At 41.3% G+C, this 18559-nt stretch overlaps 1 protein-coding gene across 2 annotated transcripts in view; it reads right to left on the reverse strand.

The window, feature by feature from the left end:
- Positions 1-18559, reverse strand: part of MMS19 (MMS19 homolog, cytosolic iron-sulfur assembly component) — a 36354-nt gene that overhangs the window by 16333 nt on the left and 1462 nt on the right. For both annotated transcript variants that reach the window (XM_061162296.1, XM_061162295.1), the window contains exons 2-8: positions 5130-5178; positions 2893-2993; positions 2017-2102; positions 1556-1630; positions 1071-1140; positions 566-694; positions 418-479 (exon numbers count right to left, since the gene is read on the reverse strand). In XM_061162296.1, the coding sequence (XP_061018279.1) occupies positions 418-479; positions 566-694; positions 1071-1140; positions 1556-1630; positions 2017-2102; positions 2893-2993; positions 5130-5178 (572 nt within the window). The remainder of the gene's footprint in view (positions 1-417; positions 480-565; positions 695-1070; positions 1141-1555; positions 1631-2016; positions 2103-2892; positions 2994-5129; positions 5179-18559) is intronic.

Consider the following 18559-nt stretch of genomic DNA (forward strand, 5'->3'; position numbering starts at 1 on the left):
CTTTGTTTCTATTGCCTGAGATGTGCCCTCAGAATCCAGGATCATATGCTACACATCCTTCAGAAACCAACTGAAATCCTATTTTATCTGTGAGTCAGTTCCTGTCTACTCTAGCTCACACTGAACTGTCTTCTTTGAACAACTGTAACACCACTTGTTTTGGTCCATAATCTCTTACTGTTACTTAAATGTTTCAACTTTCAAGGACATGAATCATGTTCTACAATCCTGTAGTTCTAAGCACGAAGTACATTGTTAAGAAGTTTGCTTTCTCACTTCCCAGTTCACTGACCTGTTAAGTTCTTCTAGGCAGGGATTGTTTCTTTTGTTCACTGCTGTACCCTCAGTGCCTAGAACTGGGCCTGGCACACAACAGACACGCAATATTTGAATGAATGAATGAAAGGTACTACTTACAGGAGTAAAATCAATAGGGAAGTAACAAGATGTCACTTCAAACAACTCCTCCACAAAAGGTCCTAAAGGCAACAGAGAAAGAATGAGGACTTACAAGCCTTTCTTCTGACAAGCCCCAACCAGCTAATCCAAAACTACAAGGACGTACCCAGGCTATAGTCTCTGGAGATGAGGTCATAGACGATGTGGAAGGCCACCAGAAGATTACGGGGATCCTTTTCCCCATCCATCACCTGGATGAAGCCAAAGGTGAAATCAGCTCCTAGGCCCTTCAGCTCTGGGGAGGAGAGAACAAGGTCACTACTGTCACACAAGATAGAAAGCGGGGCTTTCTTCTGGCCTGTGTTTTCCCTCTATCACTGCCTCCCCCTTCATGCCTCCCAGAGCCGGCCATTTCTGTTTTCCTATTCCAAGAGAGTTCTCAGTGAAGAGAAGATGTGCAACAATATATAATGGTTATGGAGGTAGGAATTTAACACCTCAGCTCAAATTCCATCCTTTCTTTACTGGGGAGTGAGTGACTCCCAGTTCCCCTTTATCTTCCTCTCAGAGTACTGGCTCTTTTATATCACCCTGGGCTAACATCAGTCCTGGTAAAGAGGGAAGAAAAGTTGTGTTTACTTTTTAGGTTTCCCGGAAGTCCTGCCTCTTACCTTCTTCCCGGGTTCGCATGAAGTTGGTGATAATACTATAGACTGTGTGTCGGTCCACCTGTGGCAAGGACTTAGTAGGAGAGACAGGAAGTAAGTAAAGTGCCCAAAGACTACCTCAGCCGACAAAACTATTTCTTGCTTCACCGTCTCTAACTGGGTAATTCTCTTCATACCAGAATAAGATGAACCTCAGAGGAAACGCAGAGAAAAGGTATGGCTATGGCCCAGTAGTCTAGCAGTGGAACCAATAACCAAAACCTGTCTCCTATGTGCCTCACTTTCTTTAGGTGTAAGAGGACACAGGTCAGACATAATTGCATGCCTCCCTCTCCTTATACAGGAGCAAGGGACAGCATGCAAATACGGTCAAAGGCCTGGAAGAGTTCAGAACTCTTAGAAGGCAAATTTTTTTTTTTTTGTCATCTTATTCTAGTTATGTCAAGGGCTGGAAGATAGAAAATACTGAGGTGACTGTTATCACTCACCTGTACGTGGACCTCCTGGAAGATGGCTTTAAGCACAGAGACTGCCAGCCCAGGGGGCAGGGCCACACATAGGCTCTGGGGAAGAAGAGAAGTGTGAGCACAGGGGGAATTCTGGAAATTTTAGGGTAGCCTTCAAGCCTAAAACAGGCCTATCTAACTACAGTGGGAATTACAACATTCAGGCTGGGGAAGAGATGCTGACGGTGAGAAACATGGTCCCTTTTCTCAAGCTGATTAGGTCTCTGCAGCTCCTTCCAGGTTGACTCTGAATTCCAGTCCCCAAAGGACACTTTTACTCTCCAGACTAAAAACAGAAGTGGAGCTGGCTGAGACTAGTTTAGCCCCATATCTAGGCATCTGCTTTAAAGTACCTGAAGTCTTACCGTCTAAGGGGAAGGAGAGAATTCACTGGAAATAGGTTCCTGTAAAGATGGTATGTAATACAGAAAAGGAGAACTCACAAGTGCCCTCAAACCCTGCAGGACAGACGGGATCACAAGATGATGGTCCTTCAGCCGGTTCTCATAGAACAGGATCAGGTGGACCACTGAACAGACCAAAAATTCAGTCATTAGTTTCCATAGGCTGGAGAAGGGTCCACAGGCATTGCTTCTTCCCAAAGTTTCTAAGGGCTATTCCTGCTTGGGCTTCACTACAAATTGTCTCCTTCACCCAGACATATGTCCCAAGCCCTCCCATTTGGGGGGTTCCTTCCTTATCTGTCAAGAAAACAGGTGAACATTTTGGGTTCTCCATTCACACAGGGGTCACAATCAAACCCATTCTCAACCTGAGAACTGCCTTTCTACAGAACTTGGGTTGGTAAGTTTTGTCGCAGGGCCATGTGGCAAATCTTTTAGGTGTGTAGGACACAGCATGTCACAACTACTTGGCTGGGCCACTGTAACATAAACGCAGCACAAATAGCAGGTAAATAAATGGACATGGCTATATGCTAATAAAATTTTGTTTATAAAAACAGGCTGTAGTTTGCCTACCCCTGCTATGTAAGATAAATAAGTTGTGGGATTTTTTCCCTCAGGACTTCAAAGCTTTTTGGTATTTCATTACTTTTCTGCTCCACCTATGAAACACTACTTTGTCCATTTTACAAACAGGAGAAGACATACTGGGGGGAAAAAAAGAACTGTCAAAGGCTACATTTGAAATCTATGTGTCTTGTGTCTCAATTCTTATCTTCTCTGCCACATACACTAGTGAAGTGTGAAGACCCTGAGTCAGGAGTTCGCAGATACCTTATGTCCCTCCCTCACTCCCGCCCTGTAAAGCTGGCCTGACAGACAAGGACCGCCTTGGCTCAGCACACCGACCAGTACCTTCCTTCTCCAGGAGCAAGCAGTGGCACTGGAGGAGCACCTGTGACAAAAGCTGGATTCCTCGTGCCCGAGTTCGGGGTTCTGGATTCTCTAGAGAAGACCTGGGGGAGAGTAAGACAGAAAGCCTGATATTATCCAGTTAAAACTTCTGAAGTAAACATTTTGCAATTAGTCACACTCACCCCCTAGGTATGGAAGCCGGCCGGGGAAGGTGCTCTGGAGGCGCTTAGCATTACAAACAACAATAAAGGCCAAACCCCAGGTTGGCCTGGAGGTGTCATCAGGGGCACATGTGACACCACAGCCACAGAAGTGTCTGTCTCCAGGCACTGACTGGGTGTGGGGCTTCCTCTTTCTCCACAGTGATAAAACTGTGACATTCCTCTGAAAGAGAGCTTAGCAGTTACCCACAGGGCTCAAGAGATGATTGGCAGCTTCTACCAAAACAGGAGAAGAATAAATATATCACTATTAAAGCAACCTTTATAGTCTTAGGGACCAGTCTTTATAACTGGAAGTTTACAAAGTAAGATGGTCAGAATAAAGGCTTTAACGATTTAGGATTATTGATATGGGAGGACCCAGGCTGAAGCAACAACAAGGCGATTTATCTTCAAAACAAATCACAGAGATTACATTTAAACATACCACAAGGAATCTAAGCAAATGAAGGAGGCAGAAGACTTCTGAAGGAGAGCTGGCCAGGGTACCTTAAGGAAACCTCAAGGATAAGAGTACCTATGCTGAGCTCAGTCGTCCAGTCGTGTCCGACTCTTTGCTACCCCATGGACTGTAGCCCGCTAGGCTCCTCTGTCCATGGAATTTTACAGGCAAGAATACTGTTGCCATTTCCTCATTTCCTCCTCCAGGGGATCTTCCCAACCCAGGGATCGAACCCTCATCTCCTGCATTGCAGGCGGATTATCTACTACTGAGCCACCAGGGAAGTCTCAAGAGTTATCTATAGCTAGAGGAACTGGAGCAAAAAAGATCAGTCTTGATAGGATCCCTGGGATAGGAACTTACAGAAAGGGCCCCACTCAGAAGCAGAAAACTGTGCATTTAAAAATCAACTAAGGCACACAGATGCTCACAGAAGCATTATTCAGAATAGTCAAAATGTGACAACTCAGATATCCCTCAAGTGATGAATGGGTAAACAAACTGTGGTATATCCATATAACAGAATAGTATTCAGCAAGCAAAGAAGTACTGATACATGCTACAACAGGAATGAATCTTGAAAACATTATTCTAAATCAAAGAAGCCAATCATAAAGATTATATATTATTGTATGATTCCATTTATCTGAAATTTTCAGCATCTGTAAATCCACAGAAGCAAAGTAGATTAGTGGTTACCAGGTGCAAGAAGAGAAAGGAATGGGGACTGACTGTTAATAGGTGTGGGGTTTCTTTTTGGGGTGATGAAAATGTCCTAAAATTGACTGTGGTAACTAACGGTTGCACAAATCTGTGAATACACACTTTATTTTTTATTTATTTTTTAATACACACTTTAAAATGGTGAATTTATGACAGGGAAATTATATCTCAATAAAGCTGTTACTTTAAAAAATGGACCAAGGCCACAACAACATATGGGAGAAATGCGTAATAGTGACCAACTCTTCCATCTTCTCCCCAATTTTCTATTTTTCTCTGTTTTAGAAGACACGCTAGCCTTGACAGTTAACAATCTTTGCTACTAAGACTTTCCAATTTAAATGGTCTTCCAAGTACAAAATATGAGGAGAGCAGGCATTAGACTACAAGCACATGCCTCCTCTGGAGCTTGGAATACCTGGTTTTAACAGTGGTCATTCAGCTGTTGTCCCAAGCCATTTCCTACAGCGGGGAATCTGGTGCCAGGTCAGCCTCTCAGGCTGGGCTCACAGTGGGTATGAGTCAGATGCAGGCTGACTAGGATGCCATGTGGGAGGGTGGGGTTACAGAAGCATAACATTTGATGGCTTTCAACCACCCACATTCACCTAAACCTGTGGGCTGACCCAAGAGCTACTGTGGCCCACAGGCTGTGTTCCCAACACCTCTTCAGGGGTCTCAATCAGTTGGCATGAAACTTTTTTCAAGAGAAATATAGGCTTAGCCTGAGGTACTAACATGGAAGGGGGAGGAGGGTACTGCGCTACAGTGGAAGAAATTGAGGACAAAAGAACTGTTTTCAGAGTGTACTGCCAGGGCTGATGAGGGTTGTTCTAGAGCAGATCTCTTACCCAAGGGCTTCCACCACTTGCAACACTGTATAGCTTCCAGATTTCACATCTAGAGGAAAGGAAAAAAAGAAACATGAAACAACAATAACAACAAGAAACTCCATCCTAGGGTTTAATGTCTCTATTATCAATGTTTCTGCCTATCCTAGGGTTTACACCTTGGGGTCTACTGTGCTTGCCAAGAGTCCCTCCTACACTAGAGGCATTTCTATAATACTTCAAATATGCAGCTCCAAGTATAAAAACTGAAAAGAAAGTAAATATATCATTTGTAGGTAACCTGATTGTTTACCTAGAAAAATTCAAGGGAAATACATGAAAAAATATTAGAGACAAAATAATTGATTAGGGTGGCGAGGTACAAAATTAATATGAAATTAAGAACTTTCACATATATATGTACACTAGCCCATAAAATTATATAAAGGAAAAAAGTAATAACAGCAACAAATGAAATTTTAAAAAGAGAGAGAGAAATACCTCAGTATAAACTTAACAAAAAATGTGAATATCTGAATGGTGAAAACTTTAAAGCACAAGTAAGAAAGTTAATGTGCAAAAAATAATACATAATTAGACAGGCAAATTCTAAAAAAGAGTAATGAGGGAGGAAAGGCAGTTCTTCCAGACAGTAAAAGATTTTTATAAATCAATTTTACAATAATTAAAGTACTGTATACTTCTGAATATACTTTATATTCTCCATAATAAAAGTACAAACAAAAAATAACAGTGTAGTATGAGTGGAAAAGACCCTGATGCTGGGAAAGATTGAGGGCGGGAGGAGAAGGGGATGACAGAGGATGAGATGGCTGGATGGCATCACCAACTCGATGGACATGGGTTTGGGTAGACTCCGGGAGTTGGTGATGGACAGGGAGGCCTGGCGTGCTGCGGTTCATGGGGTTGCAAAGAGTTGGACACAACTGAGCGACTGAACCGAACTGAGTATGAATTCATAGTCAAGGAAATCAATGGTACAAAAATGGAACAGAAAATCCAGAAAGAGACACAAATACATGAGAGTATGATTTTAAAAATCATTATTTCAATTAAAGAAGAACGGAGACTACTCAATAAATGATGTTGCAATGATTGGATATTTGGGGAAAAAGAACAAAAACAAAAAACCAATGGCTCTGAATTTTTCACCAAAGTAAATTTCAAATGGATTAAAGAAAAAAACAGGAGAACATTTCTGAGTATAATATAAAGTTCTACTTTAACCATAATAGAAAAGATTAATTAAAATTAGCTACATTAAAAAAAAAAACCTGGATTTTCAGCAAGGCAAGAAAAAAACTGTAAGACAAACTAGGAAAAAATATATGCAATTTTTATAACAAAAGGCTATTTTACCAATATAAAAAGAGCTTCTACAAATCAATGAGAAAAAGACCAACAACCAACTTAAAAATGGGCAAGACCGGAAGATGCTCAACCATATTAAAAACAGGAATGCAAACAGACTAGCAAAGATCAAACATTTTGTATAACTCATGTTTGGTGATGGTAGGCAGAAATAAGGCACTCAAACACTGTAGGTGCCATATAAGTTGGTACAGCCTTTTTATAGAGGGCATTTTTTTTTCTTGGCCCATCCACTTGGCATAAGGGATCTTAATGCCCTGAGCAAGGTTTGAACCCATGCCCCCTGCTTTGGAAGCACAGAGTCTTAACCACTGGACCACCAGTGAAGTCCCTAGGAAGAGCAATTTGAGAGTATCTTTTAAGTTACAAATGTATCAATATATATGCTTTAACCCAGGGAATCTTCTCAAAATTTACCCTATGTACTTTTAAAAGTGCAAAATAATGCATGTAAAAATTTTCTCTTCAGAGTAGTTTATAATAGCAAATGACTGTAAATAACAAATGGCCATCAATGATAAGAAACCAATTAAATTAGTTATAGTACACCCATACAATGGAATTCTCTGTAGGTAACTTAGGAAAAGAAATTGAAAAAAGGCTGAGAAACCTGTATGTTTACACTAATAATGGAACAAGATTTAAAAGCAGAACATCAGTTCAGTTCAGTCGCTCAGTCCTGTCCGATTCTTTGTGACCCCATGAATCGCAGCACCTCAGGTCTCCCTATCTGTCACCAACTCCTGGAGCTCACTCAAATTCATGTCCATTAAAGTCGGTGATGCCATCCAGCCATCTCATCCTCTGTTGTCCCCTTCTCCTCCTGCCCCCAACCCCTCCCAGCATCACTGGACTTTTCCAATGAGTCAACTCTTCGCATGAGGGGGCCAAAGTATTGGAGTTTCAGCTTCAGCATCAGTCCTTCCAATGAACACCCAGGACTGATCTCCTTTAGGATGGACTGGTTGGATCTCCTTGCAGTCCAAGGGACTCTCAAGAGTCTTCTCCAACACCACAGTTCAAAAACATCAATTTTTTTGGTGCTCAGCTTTCTTCACAGTCCAACTCTCACATCCATACATGACCACTGGAAAAACCATAGCCTTGACTAGATGGATCTTTGTTGGCAAAGTAATGTCTCTACTTTTTAATATGCTGTCTAGGTTGGTCGTAACTTTCCTTCCAAGGAGTAAGCATCTTTTAATTTCATGGCTGCAATCACCATCTGCAGTGATTTTGGAACCCAAAAAAATAAAGTCAGCCACTGTTTCCACTGTTTCCCCATCTATTTGCTATGAAGTGATGGGACTGGATGCCATCATCTTAGTTTTCTGAATGTTGAGTTTTAAGCCAACTTTTTCACTCTCCTCTTTCACTTTCATCAAGAGGCTCTTTAGTTCTTCTTCACTTTCTGCCATAAGGGTGGTGTCATCTGCATATCTGAGGTTATTGATATTTCTCCCAGCAATCTTGATTCCAGCTTGTGCTTCCTCCAGCCCAGCATTTCTCATGATGCACTCTGCATTTAAGTTAAATAAGCAGGGTGACAATATACAGCCTTGACTACTCCTTTTCCTATTTGGAACCAGTCTGTTGTTCCATGTCCAGTTCTAACTGTTGCTTCCTGACCTGCATACAGGTTTCTCAAGAGGCAGGTCAGGTGGTCTGGTATTCCCATCTCTTTCAGAATTTTCCACAGTTGATTGTGATTCACACAGTCAAAGGCTTTGGCATAGTCAATAAAGCAGAAATAGATGTTTTCCTGGAACTCTCTTGCTTTTTCGATGATCCAGCGGATGTTGGCAATTTGATCTCTGGTTCCTCTGCCTTTTCTAAAACCAGCTTGAACATCTGGAAGTTCAAGGTTCACGGATTGCTGAAGCCTGGCTTGGAGAATTTTGAGCATTACTTTACTAGTGTGTGAGATGAGTGCAATTGGGCAGTAGTTTGAGCATTCTTTGGGATTGGAATGAAAACTGACCTTTTCCAGTCCTGTGGCCACTGCTGAGTTTTCCAAATTTGCTGGCATACTGAGTGCAGCAGTTTCACAGCATCATCTTTCAGGATCTGAAATAACTCAACTGGAATTCCATCACCTCCACTAGCTTTGTTCGTAGTGATGCTTTCTAAGGTCCATTTGACTTCACACTCCAGGATGTCTGGCTCTAGGTGAGTGATCACACCATTGTGATTATCTGGGTCGTGAAGATCTTTTTTGTACAGTTTCTGTGTGTTCTTGCCACCTCTTCTTAATGTCTTCTGCTTCTGTTAGGTCCATACCATTTCTGTCCTTTATCAAGCCCATCCTTGCATGAAATGTTCCCTTGGTATCTCTAATTTTCTGAAGAGATCTCTAGTCTTTCCCATTCTGTTGTTTTCCTCTATTTCTTTGCATTGATCACTGAGGAAGGCTTTCTTATCTCTCCTCGCTATTCTTTGGAACTTTGGAATTCTTTGTACATAAATAGTATTAATATATAGTATGTGCATAGCATTGTTTTTAAAGGGAGGGGGAATTATTTCTATTTGTATTTATTTATATTTTTATTTCTAGAAGAAAAAAGGAGTTAGTAACACTGATTGCCTCCAGGGAAGGAGACACAGCTAGGGGAATGAGAGTGTGTGTGTTCAGTCACTAAGTCCTGTACAACTCTTTATGAGCCCATAGTCTACAGCACACCAGGATTCCCTGTCCTTCACAATCTCCCAGAGTTTGCTCAAATTCATTTCCATTGAGTCAGTGATGCTATCTAACCATCTCATCCTCTGACATCCCCTTTTCCTTTTGCCTTCAATCTTTCCCAGCATCAGGGTCTTTTCCAGTGAATAAACTCTTTGCATCAGGTGGCCGAAGTACTGGAGCTTCAGCTTCAGCATCAGTCCTTCCAATGAATATTCAAGGTTGATTTCCTTTAGGATTGACTGATTTGATCTGCTTGCAATCCAATGGGGTTGAGAGGTAGACTTAAAAAAAGGTTTTACTTTGGAATAATTTTAGGTTTAAAGAAAAAAGGTTGTAAAGGTAGTACAGAGTTCCTATATACTCCTTGCCCAGTTTCCCTGAATGTTCCCATCTTACACAGTACATTTGTCAAAACTAAGAGAGATGATTTTGAACTGTGGTGTTGGAGAAGACTCTTGAGAGTCCCTTGGACTGCAAGGAGATCCAACCAGTCCATCCTAAAGGAGATCGGTCCTGGGTGTTCACTGGAAGGACTGATGCTGAAGCTGAAACTCCAATACTTTGGCCCCCTCATGCGAAGAGTTGACTCATTGGAAAAGACCCTGATGCTGGGAGGGACTAGGGGCAGGAGAAGGGGACGACAGAGGATGAGATGGCTGGATGGCATCACCGACTCAATGGACATGAGTTTGAGTAAACTCCGGGAGTTGGTGATGGACAGGGAGGCCTGGCGTGCTGTGATTTATGGGGTTGCAAAGAGTCGGACATGACTGAGCGACAGAACTGAACTGAACTAAACAGAAGTGAGCATTTGTATATTACTTTTAACTAAACTCTAGACTTTATCAGATTTTACCAGTTTTTCCACCAATGTAATTTTTCTGTTTCAGGATCCAATTAAGGATATCACATTGCAACTAGCCATACTGAATCCCTCAATCTTCCTTGTTTTTCATGACTTTGGTATTTTAAAAAAGTATCAGTATTTTTATAAAATGTCATTTGGTGATTTTTTTTTTCATGTTTTTCTCATGTTTATCCTTGGGTTATGGATTTGGGGTAAGAATAACAGCATAGAGGTAAAGTGCCTTTCTCATCACATCCTATCACAGGTACAATATATCAACACGACTTATCACTGGTGATTTTAACTCTGACCACTTGGTTAAGGTAGTGCCAGCAGGTCTCTGCACCACGCATACAGTTATTATTTTTCCTTTTCCCGATTCTTTCCTTTGGAAGGAGTCACTAAGTCCAGAGTTCACACTTAGTGACTTAGGACAAAGGGGAGCTTAATCTCTTCTTAGAAGGAGGAGTATTTATCTATGTTATTCAGAGTTATTCTAAGGAAGATTCACCTCTTCTCTTCATTTATTTAGTTATTTATATCAGCATAGGCTCATGCATATTTTTTTTTTTTTTTTTTTGGCTCATGCATATTTTATGCCTTGGGTTATAATCCAATACTAGGCTATTTTGTTGCTCAATTTTCTATCTTTAGCCATCAGGAGTTTTTTTACACTGGTTGGCACCAGCGTCCCTTTGACATACCCTATCCTTTTATTTTTTTAAAGTGCTTTCTTACCTTTTGGCACTACGAAATACTAAAGGTTCATGTTGTAATTTCCCTGCCCCAACCCTTGAATCAGCCTTTGCCCCAAGAAGTCCTGGCTCCTTTTACTGGAGAATGGTATTAAAAACCAAGATATGGAAGTAGCTGTACTCATTGCTATTGTGATATCACTGCTTTTAGGCCCTCCTCGGCAGAGAGAGCTGGGAAATATATGTACGCATTCTAACTTACGTGTATACACGTATTATCATTATTTCTGTACCTATCCATATATATCAAACTAAATAGAAGATTATACTAGAGTCTCCACTCTAATATAGTACCCCAGGGTCCATTCTAGCCTTCCCCCTTGCTTATTTATAATTTGTTTCTTGGACAGTGAGAAACTTGGTTCCCATTATCTACCATTTTTTATTCTTTCCAACCCTAGTGTAGCTATAAATTACTTTTGGAATTGTCAACCTCTGTGAGAAACAAATTCATAAACAGAGCACAGTATTTATGGACAGTTTTGCCTTCAGCCTGAAATAGTTTCCAGACAAAACATTGTTTTTTGAACACATCGGCTTGCCCTTCATGCCCTCTTTCAGTTCAGTTCAGTCGCTGAGTCGTGTCCGACTCTTTGTGACCCCATGAACCGCAGCACGCCAGGCCTCCCTGTCCATCACCATCTCCCGGAGTCCACCCAAACCCATGTCCATTGAGTCGGTGATGCCATCCAACCATCTCATCTTTTGTCGTCCCCTTCTCCTCCTGCCCTCAATCCTTCCCAGCATCAGGGTCTTTTCAGAGGAGTCAGCTCTTCGCATGAGGTAGCCAAAATATCGGGAGTTTCAGCTGCAGCATCAGTCCTTCCAATGAACACCCAGGACTGATCTCCTTTAGGATGGACTGGTTGGATCTCCTTGCAGTCCAAGGGACTCTCAAGAGCTTTCTCCAACACCACAGTTCAGAAGTATCAATTCTTCTGTTCTCAGCTTTCTTTATAGTCCAACTCTCATATCCACACATGACTACTACATAGCCTTGACTATATGGACCTTTGTTGACAAAGTAATGTCTCTGCTTTTTAATATGCTGTCTAGGTTGGTCATAACTTTCCTTCCAAGGAGTAAGCGTCTTTTAATTTCATGGCTGCAATCACCATCTGCAGTGATTTTGGAGCCCAAAACTATAAAGTCAGCCACTGTTTCCACTGTTTCCCCATCTATTTGCCATGAAGTGATGGGACCGGATGCCATGATCTTAGTTTTCTGAACGTTGAGCTTTAAGCCAATTTTTCACTCCCCTCTTTCATTTTCATCAAGAGGCTCCCTTTAGTGAGGATATATCATACATGAGTAATACAGACTAGCTCCAAATCGGGAAAGGAGTACGTCAAGGCTGTATAGTCACCCTGCTTATTTAACTTATACGTGGAGTACATCATGAGAAATGCTGGACTGGATGAAGCATAAGCTGGAATCAAGACTGCCGGGAGAAATACCAATAACCTTAGATATGCAGATGACACCACTCTTATGGCAGAAAGAGAAGAAGAACTAAAGAACCTCTTTATGAAAGTGAAAGAGGACAGTGAAAACCTTGGCTTAAAGCTCAACATTCATAAAACTAGGATTATGGCATCTGGTCCTATCACTTCATGGCAAATAGATGGGGAAACAGTGGAAACAGTGACACACTTTATTTTTTTGGGCTCCAAAATCACTGCAGATGGTGACTGCAGCCATGAAATTAAAAGACACTTGCTCCTTGGAAGAAAAATTATGACCAACCTAGACAGCAAATTAAAAAGCAGAGACATTACTCTGCCAACAAAGGTCCGTCTAATCAAAGCTAGGGTTTTTCCAGTAGTCATGTATGGATGTGAGAGCTGGACTGTAAAGAAAGCTGAGCACCGAAAAACTGATGCTTTTGAACTGTGGTGTTGAAGAACTCTTGAGAGTCCCCTGGGCTGCAAGGAGATCCAACCAGTCCATCCTAAAGGAGATCAGTCCTGGGTGTTCACTGGAAGGGTAATGTTGAAACTGAAACTCTAATATGGCCACCTAATGCAAAAAACTGACTTATTTGAAAAGATCCTGATGCTAGGAAAGATTGAAGGTGGGAGGAGAAGGGGACGACAGAAGATGAGATGGTTGGATGGCATCACAGACTCAATGGACATGAGTTTGAGTAAACTCCAGGAGTTGGTGATGGGCAGCGAAGCCTGGCGTGCTGCAGTCCATGGGGTCACAGAGTCAGACATGACTGAGCGACTGAACTGAACTGAGTAATATAGTTAATTCATCTGCCTGGGATGAAAGGAAGATGTCTCACTGTGGGTCTTTTTGCAGCTTTTGAATGTTGTACCATGTGAGTATATTACGTGAGTATATTTTTGAAAATGCAATTTTAACAGCACAATGGTAATTCACTTCGATATAACAGAATTATCATAGGAGAAATTTTCAAAGGAGCAACTAAGAGTGAAAGGTTAGCAATCTTCTAAGCGTTTGATTAATGTAGAGGAGTTTTAGCTCAATAAGGTGTGGCAATCAGGCAATTACTTCCACAGTCTGTTCTGGGTCCTCAACCTACGTACCTTTAAACACAAGACCTAATTAGTCAGCTCTCGCCAAGACCAGACTTTGGCTAAGTGAAGAATAGGCTTGAGAAAACTAAACTCCAGTTCCCCTTAAGTCTGTGGTCTCTGAACAATAGCTGTGAGCTGAGCTGGGCAGAGGCGTAATCTGGTACTAGAGTAAGAAGCCCAATCTGACTGAGGAAGAGAGTGCTCTAGTTGGGATTCACAGCTCGTGACTGGCACCAATTTAGACATCAGGCACTCTTAGCCTTACTCGTGCCAGGATGTGGAAGGCCCAGCTGCTGCCCCTGCTCCTGAAAAAGAGCCAAGGGAAAAAAATCTGCAAGCAGTGGGGTGGGGGAAGATCAGCAGCTAGACTAACAGGACAACTAAGGCACTGAGAGATAGGTTCTACACCCCATCCTGTAATGGCAATACTTAAGAGACAGACCCATTCCCGGGTTACAAATTACTGTACCACTTGGGAGGGTGGAAAAGGGTACTTTTCTGGAATCTCCTGGACAGAACCCAGGAAACTCTGCTGAAAAACCCATCTAAAAACAAATTTCAGTAGCAGCCACAAGGGTGTTAGCATACAGGAAGCCACAGGGGACTGATAACTGTTACTAGCAAAGAATATCACTGAACTGAAGCACTCTTTTTCAGCAATACCATCAGAGCCCACTGTGGATGCTCGGCTAGAGTCTCTCTTTGGAAATACCTCAAATGCTATAGGACAAAGACTTGACTACTAGGCCCCATTCGGTCACCTCTAATTTTTTCATTAAAAAAATATTGAGGTAAACTTTATATACAGTGAAATGTATAATTTGATTAGTTTTAACAAGAGTATACCTAGAGTAACCAACACCCAAACCAAGACACAGAATATTTCCATCAACAGATAGAGTTCCCCTCATGCTCCCTATAGTCAATCTCACTCCTACAGCCGGCCTCAAATTTTATAAATGAAAAAGACTTCTTCAGCATTCAGTATATATTATTACAAAACTGGCTGCTTTGTATAAATAATTACAAAGAAACATCCATTTGCATGTGATTTCTTAAATCCCAGTATATGGGCAAATTCTCATAGCACAGCCCTTCAGTCTTCATCCTTTCACAAAGATTTCATCTTGAATTAATGCAGCACCAACATAAAAGAGAAGTACAAAAGTCATATAAAATTAGGAAAAAAATGGGGACTTCCCTGGTGGTCCAGTGGTTAAGACTCTGAGTCTCCATGATAGGGGTAACGGGTTTGATCCCTGGTCTGAGAACCTAAGATCCCACATGCCATGTGGTACAGCCCAAAGGAAAAAAAAAAAAAAAAAAGGAAAAAAATGAAGAGACAGTAAAGCTGTTGCAACACTACATAACAGTAAGAAAAATGCAAGTAAGGGGGCAAAAAACTAGAATCAGTATTTTGAGGATGTTTCCAAAAAGATGACTAAAACTAACATTTTATTCTAGTTTCGTTGAGCCTATGTTAGAAATGTCTTTCAAGGTTTCATCTTTTTCCCTTTTCATCCCTATGACCAGGCTATCAGGGACAGCTGTCAAAATAGCCTTCCACTTTTTAGTGGAATGAAAATGTTCTGGAATTTTTAGGGAGTGCTGATAGCTGTGGAACATTGTGAATAGACTAAGCCACTTATTTCTTAAAATGGTTAGTGTGAATTTTATCTATCTCATTTTTATCTCACTTTTTACAGTGAATTTTATCTATCTCACTTTTTAAAAAGCCTTCTGATCCATCCCTAATCTATCTAAAATGCACAATTAATTATCTGTTCACCATTCTCCATTTGCTCCTCACTGCCTGAGACCTGACTCCTTGGCTTGCGGTCATTCATGATTTAGCCCTCAATCTCCTCCAGCCTCACCTTTCATCATAGCTCCTATCATTCAGTCACATGAGTTCTCAACATGAGCAGCTCTTCCATATCCTCAGGCCTGGAGACATGCTCCCTTGGTTTGGAATGCCTCTTTTTTGCCCTTGTCAGTCTGAGAAACTTTAACTCTTCAAGATCCAGCTCAAATTGCAACTCTTCCTGTGAAGGCTTCCTTGATTTCCCAAACAAAATTACTCCCTTTTACATGTTCCTTTAACCATTCTTTAAAAGATTATCATTTATGTTTGTTTTCATTTATTCATTCAATATTTATTGAAATCTATTATAAATCAACTAACATGTCAGGACTGGAGAAAGAAATGTAGATAGGGAGCTTTTAAGGAACCCAGTTTTGGGGGGCAGAAAGACATTTAAAACAATTAAAAAACAACTAGTTCAGTGTTGCTATAGTGATACAAACAGAGACTGGGATAACAGGAAAGGAGTTAAATTCTTAAGTGTATACTAGAGTAGGAGCCATTCCCTTCTCCAGGGGATCTTCCCAACCCAGAGACTGAACCCAGGTCTTTTGCATTCCTGACAGATTCTTTGCCATCTGAGCCACCAGGGAAGCCCATGTGGGACGATCTATTACTAACTTTATTTATTTATCTTTAAACTTTCTTTTAAATGTAATTTTATCTATTTGGCTGTGCTATGTCTTCATTGCTACATGAGCTTTTCTCTAGTTGCAGAGAGCGGTCGGCTACTCTCCTGTTGCACTGCATGAGCTTCTCATTTCAGTGGCCTCTCCTGTTGTGGGTTTCCCTGGTGGCTCAGACGGTAAAGAATCTGCTTGCAACGCAGGAGGCCCAGGTTCATACCTGGGTAGGGAAGATCCCCTGAAGAAGCAAATGGCAAGCCATTGCAGTATTCTCATCTAGAGAATCCCACGGACAGAAGAGCCTGGCAGGCTACAGTCCATGGGGTCGCAAAGAGCTGGATACAACAGCGACTAACACTCTTGTTGTGTAACACAGGATCTAGGGCACGCAGGATTCAGTAGTTGTGGTCCCTGGGCTCTGGAGGACAGGCTCAATAGCTCTGGTGCATGGGCTTAGTTGCTCCATGGCATGTGGGGTCTTCCAGGACCAGGGATGGAACCCCTCATTACTAACTTCAAGTGATTAGTTCTTCCAAATGAAAAACACCTGAATACCTGGAAGTTAGTTATGCACTTGAACTCCAGGGATGAAAGAAGCTAATAAAAAGTTAACTTTCCCAACGGCAGTCTCACAGGCATAAGGAAAAATAAATGTAAGTTTCTCTCCCTATTTAGGTAGATCTAAGTTTTTCCAATGTGTTCAAGATTTGTTCTCTAAAAATGAACCTACTAGCACCTGCTAACTACCCACTCTCTCCTTAGTGGGGCACCAGTTCATGTGGGGCACTGAGGAGTCGTCAAAGGAGTATTTCCATGAGCAATGACACAGAATGCACAATCACACTTCTGTTTGATGGAGTCGCAGCCTCTTGAGTAGCAGCCAAGGGGGCAGGGGGGAGGATGTGAAGGAACAGGAGAGAGAAATCCCAGTCGGTACTCAGTTCCAATCAAGTTCTCAAAATTCCCTTTCTGCTGAGGATGCCACACTTTTCTCAGAACTATATTTATTTTTCTTTAACAGCCTTCTGATTTCAAGAATAGTGGTCTCCTCATGGAATCACAAATGTGGGAAAATACAATTAAGACTAACATGAAGGCAAATCCAAATAAGAGGAAGAAATTTTATATCCATCATCTGTAAGGCCAACGTGTTCAAAATCTCCTTTCCCAATTTTTGGACAAAGTACTTTTCTTTTGCTCATCCTCAGGCTCAAATTCTTGAGGTCATCTTAAGAGTCCTCTCTTACCCCCAAGCCCTGTAACTAGTTAGGCCTCAAATTCCATAAATACTTCCTTCAACATCTCTTATTCATTTATTCATCTCTTATACTACCTACTTATGCTAGTCTCCAGGGGACTCTACAGTAGGGTATGATATGGAGACGTTTACAGAAGTAGCTACTAAAGTCAGGTAAAAAGTATGACTGGTTGAGAAATAAGTTCCACAAAGATTCTAGTGTGAGATGATGTCTGCCTAGAGAATCAGGAGACACTTGGGGGCAGGCACTGAGCACTCAAACTGGGCCTTTAATCCCAGGTCTAACTTGAATTAGATGGAGCTAGTGGAGGGATCTGGGAAGAAAGGCACTCAGGGGAACAGCAAATCAAGGTGGCTGCCTGGAACTAAAGATCCAGGAGGGGAGTGGCAGCCACTGAATGCCTGGCTGAGAAGTCTTTAACCCTTAGGCTGCCAAGTAATTTCTCTTCCATCATTTGTACCCTCTGCATCTGACACCTACTTTCATCCGGAACTCAAATGCAAAACAAAGTTGGTGGTAACTACCTTTGTGATCACAGGGTGTTCCTTCTGCAGTTACAATTTGTAGGAGGCGCTGCTGCTATGACTGGCTGAATAGAAAGTTGGTCCCCTTCAGCAATCACAAAGCTTGACTTAGGCTGGAGGATTAGAAAGCATATCTTATTCTGGGGATGCTTCAAAACTCTGTCACCCTTCAACAACTGTAACTAAAGCTGTGATATAAGATTAAGAATACCAACTTAATCCTTCTCAAATTCACCTTCACTATATGACTCCCTTGCTCAAGGATCTACACTGACTCCAATTATGTACAATAGGTCATTCAAATCCCTCTGCTTAGAATCCAAGGTTAGGCACCATTCAACCCCACCAAACCTTTTCAACCTTATCTATTATTACTCCTCTGTTAGTTATCTGTTATTACTAACCTCCTTTCCTAATCAGGAGGGTTAAATTACAACAGGGCTAGTATTACAGACTTAACTGAGCTGAGTTAAATTTAAACTAGACAATAGTTTAGGCCACTTTTTTTTCAGGCATAAAAAATACAAATTTTACAAAAATATTTTAAGAACTTGGCAGTCCTTATTCATCCTGGCTTCTCAATTGTGTTCTGAATTTGAAAACCCTAAATTACTTTGTTCCTAATATATAAATGGGAAAGGAAAGAGTTACAAAGAACACTTTTTATAGTAATGTTCTTTATCTTGGTAGCTGGTAGGTGTATGCATTTTTCAAAATCAATGAATGTATACTTGAGAGTTGTACACTTCACTGAACACCAACTTTATACCAAAATAAACTAAACAAACCCTAGTTAATGACATGCATACCAAAGCAGTCAGAGGGAGGTGTACTCAAAGCTGCAATTTAAATGATGGACAGATACATGATAAAGCAAATTATATTAAAATGTTAATGGTAGAATCTAGGCAGTGGGTGTGTGTCACTTTGCTGGATGTTTGAAGTTTTTAATAAA

This window comes from Dama dama, chromosome 15 (assembly GCF_033118175.1).
Source record: "Dama dama isolate Ldn47 chromosome 15, ASM3311817v1, whole genome shotgun sequence".
Classification (NCBI taxonomy): domain Eukaryota; kingdom Metazoa; phylum Chordata; class Mammalia; order Artiodactyla; family Cervidae; genus Dama; species Dama dama.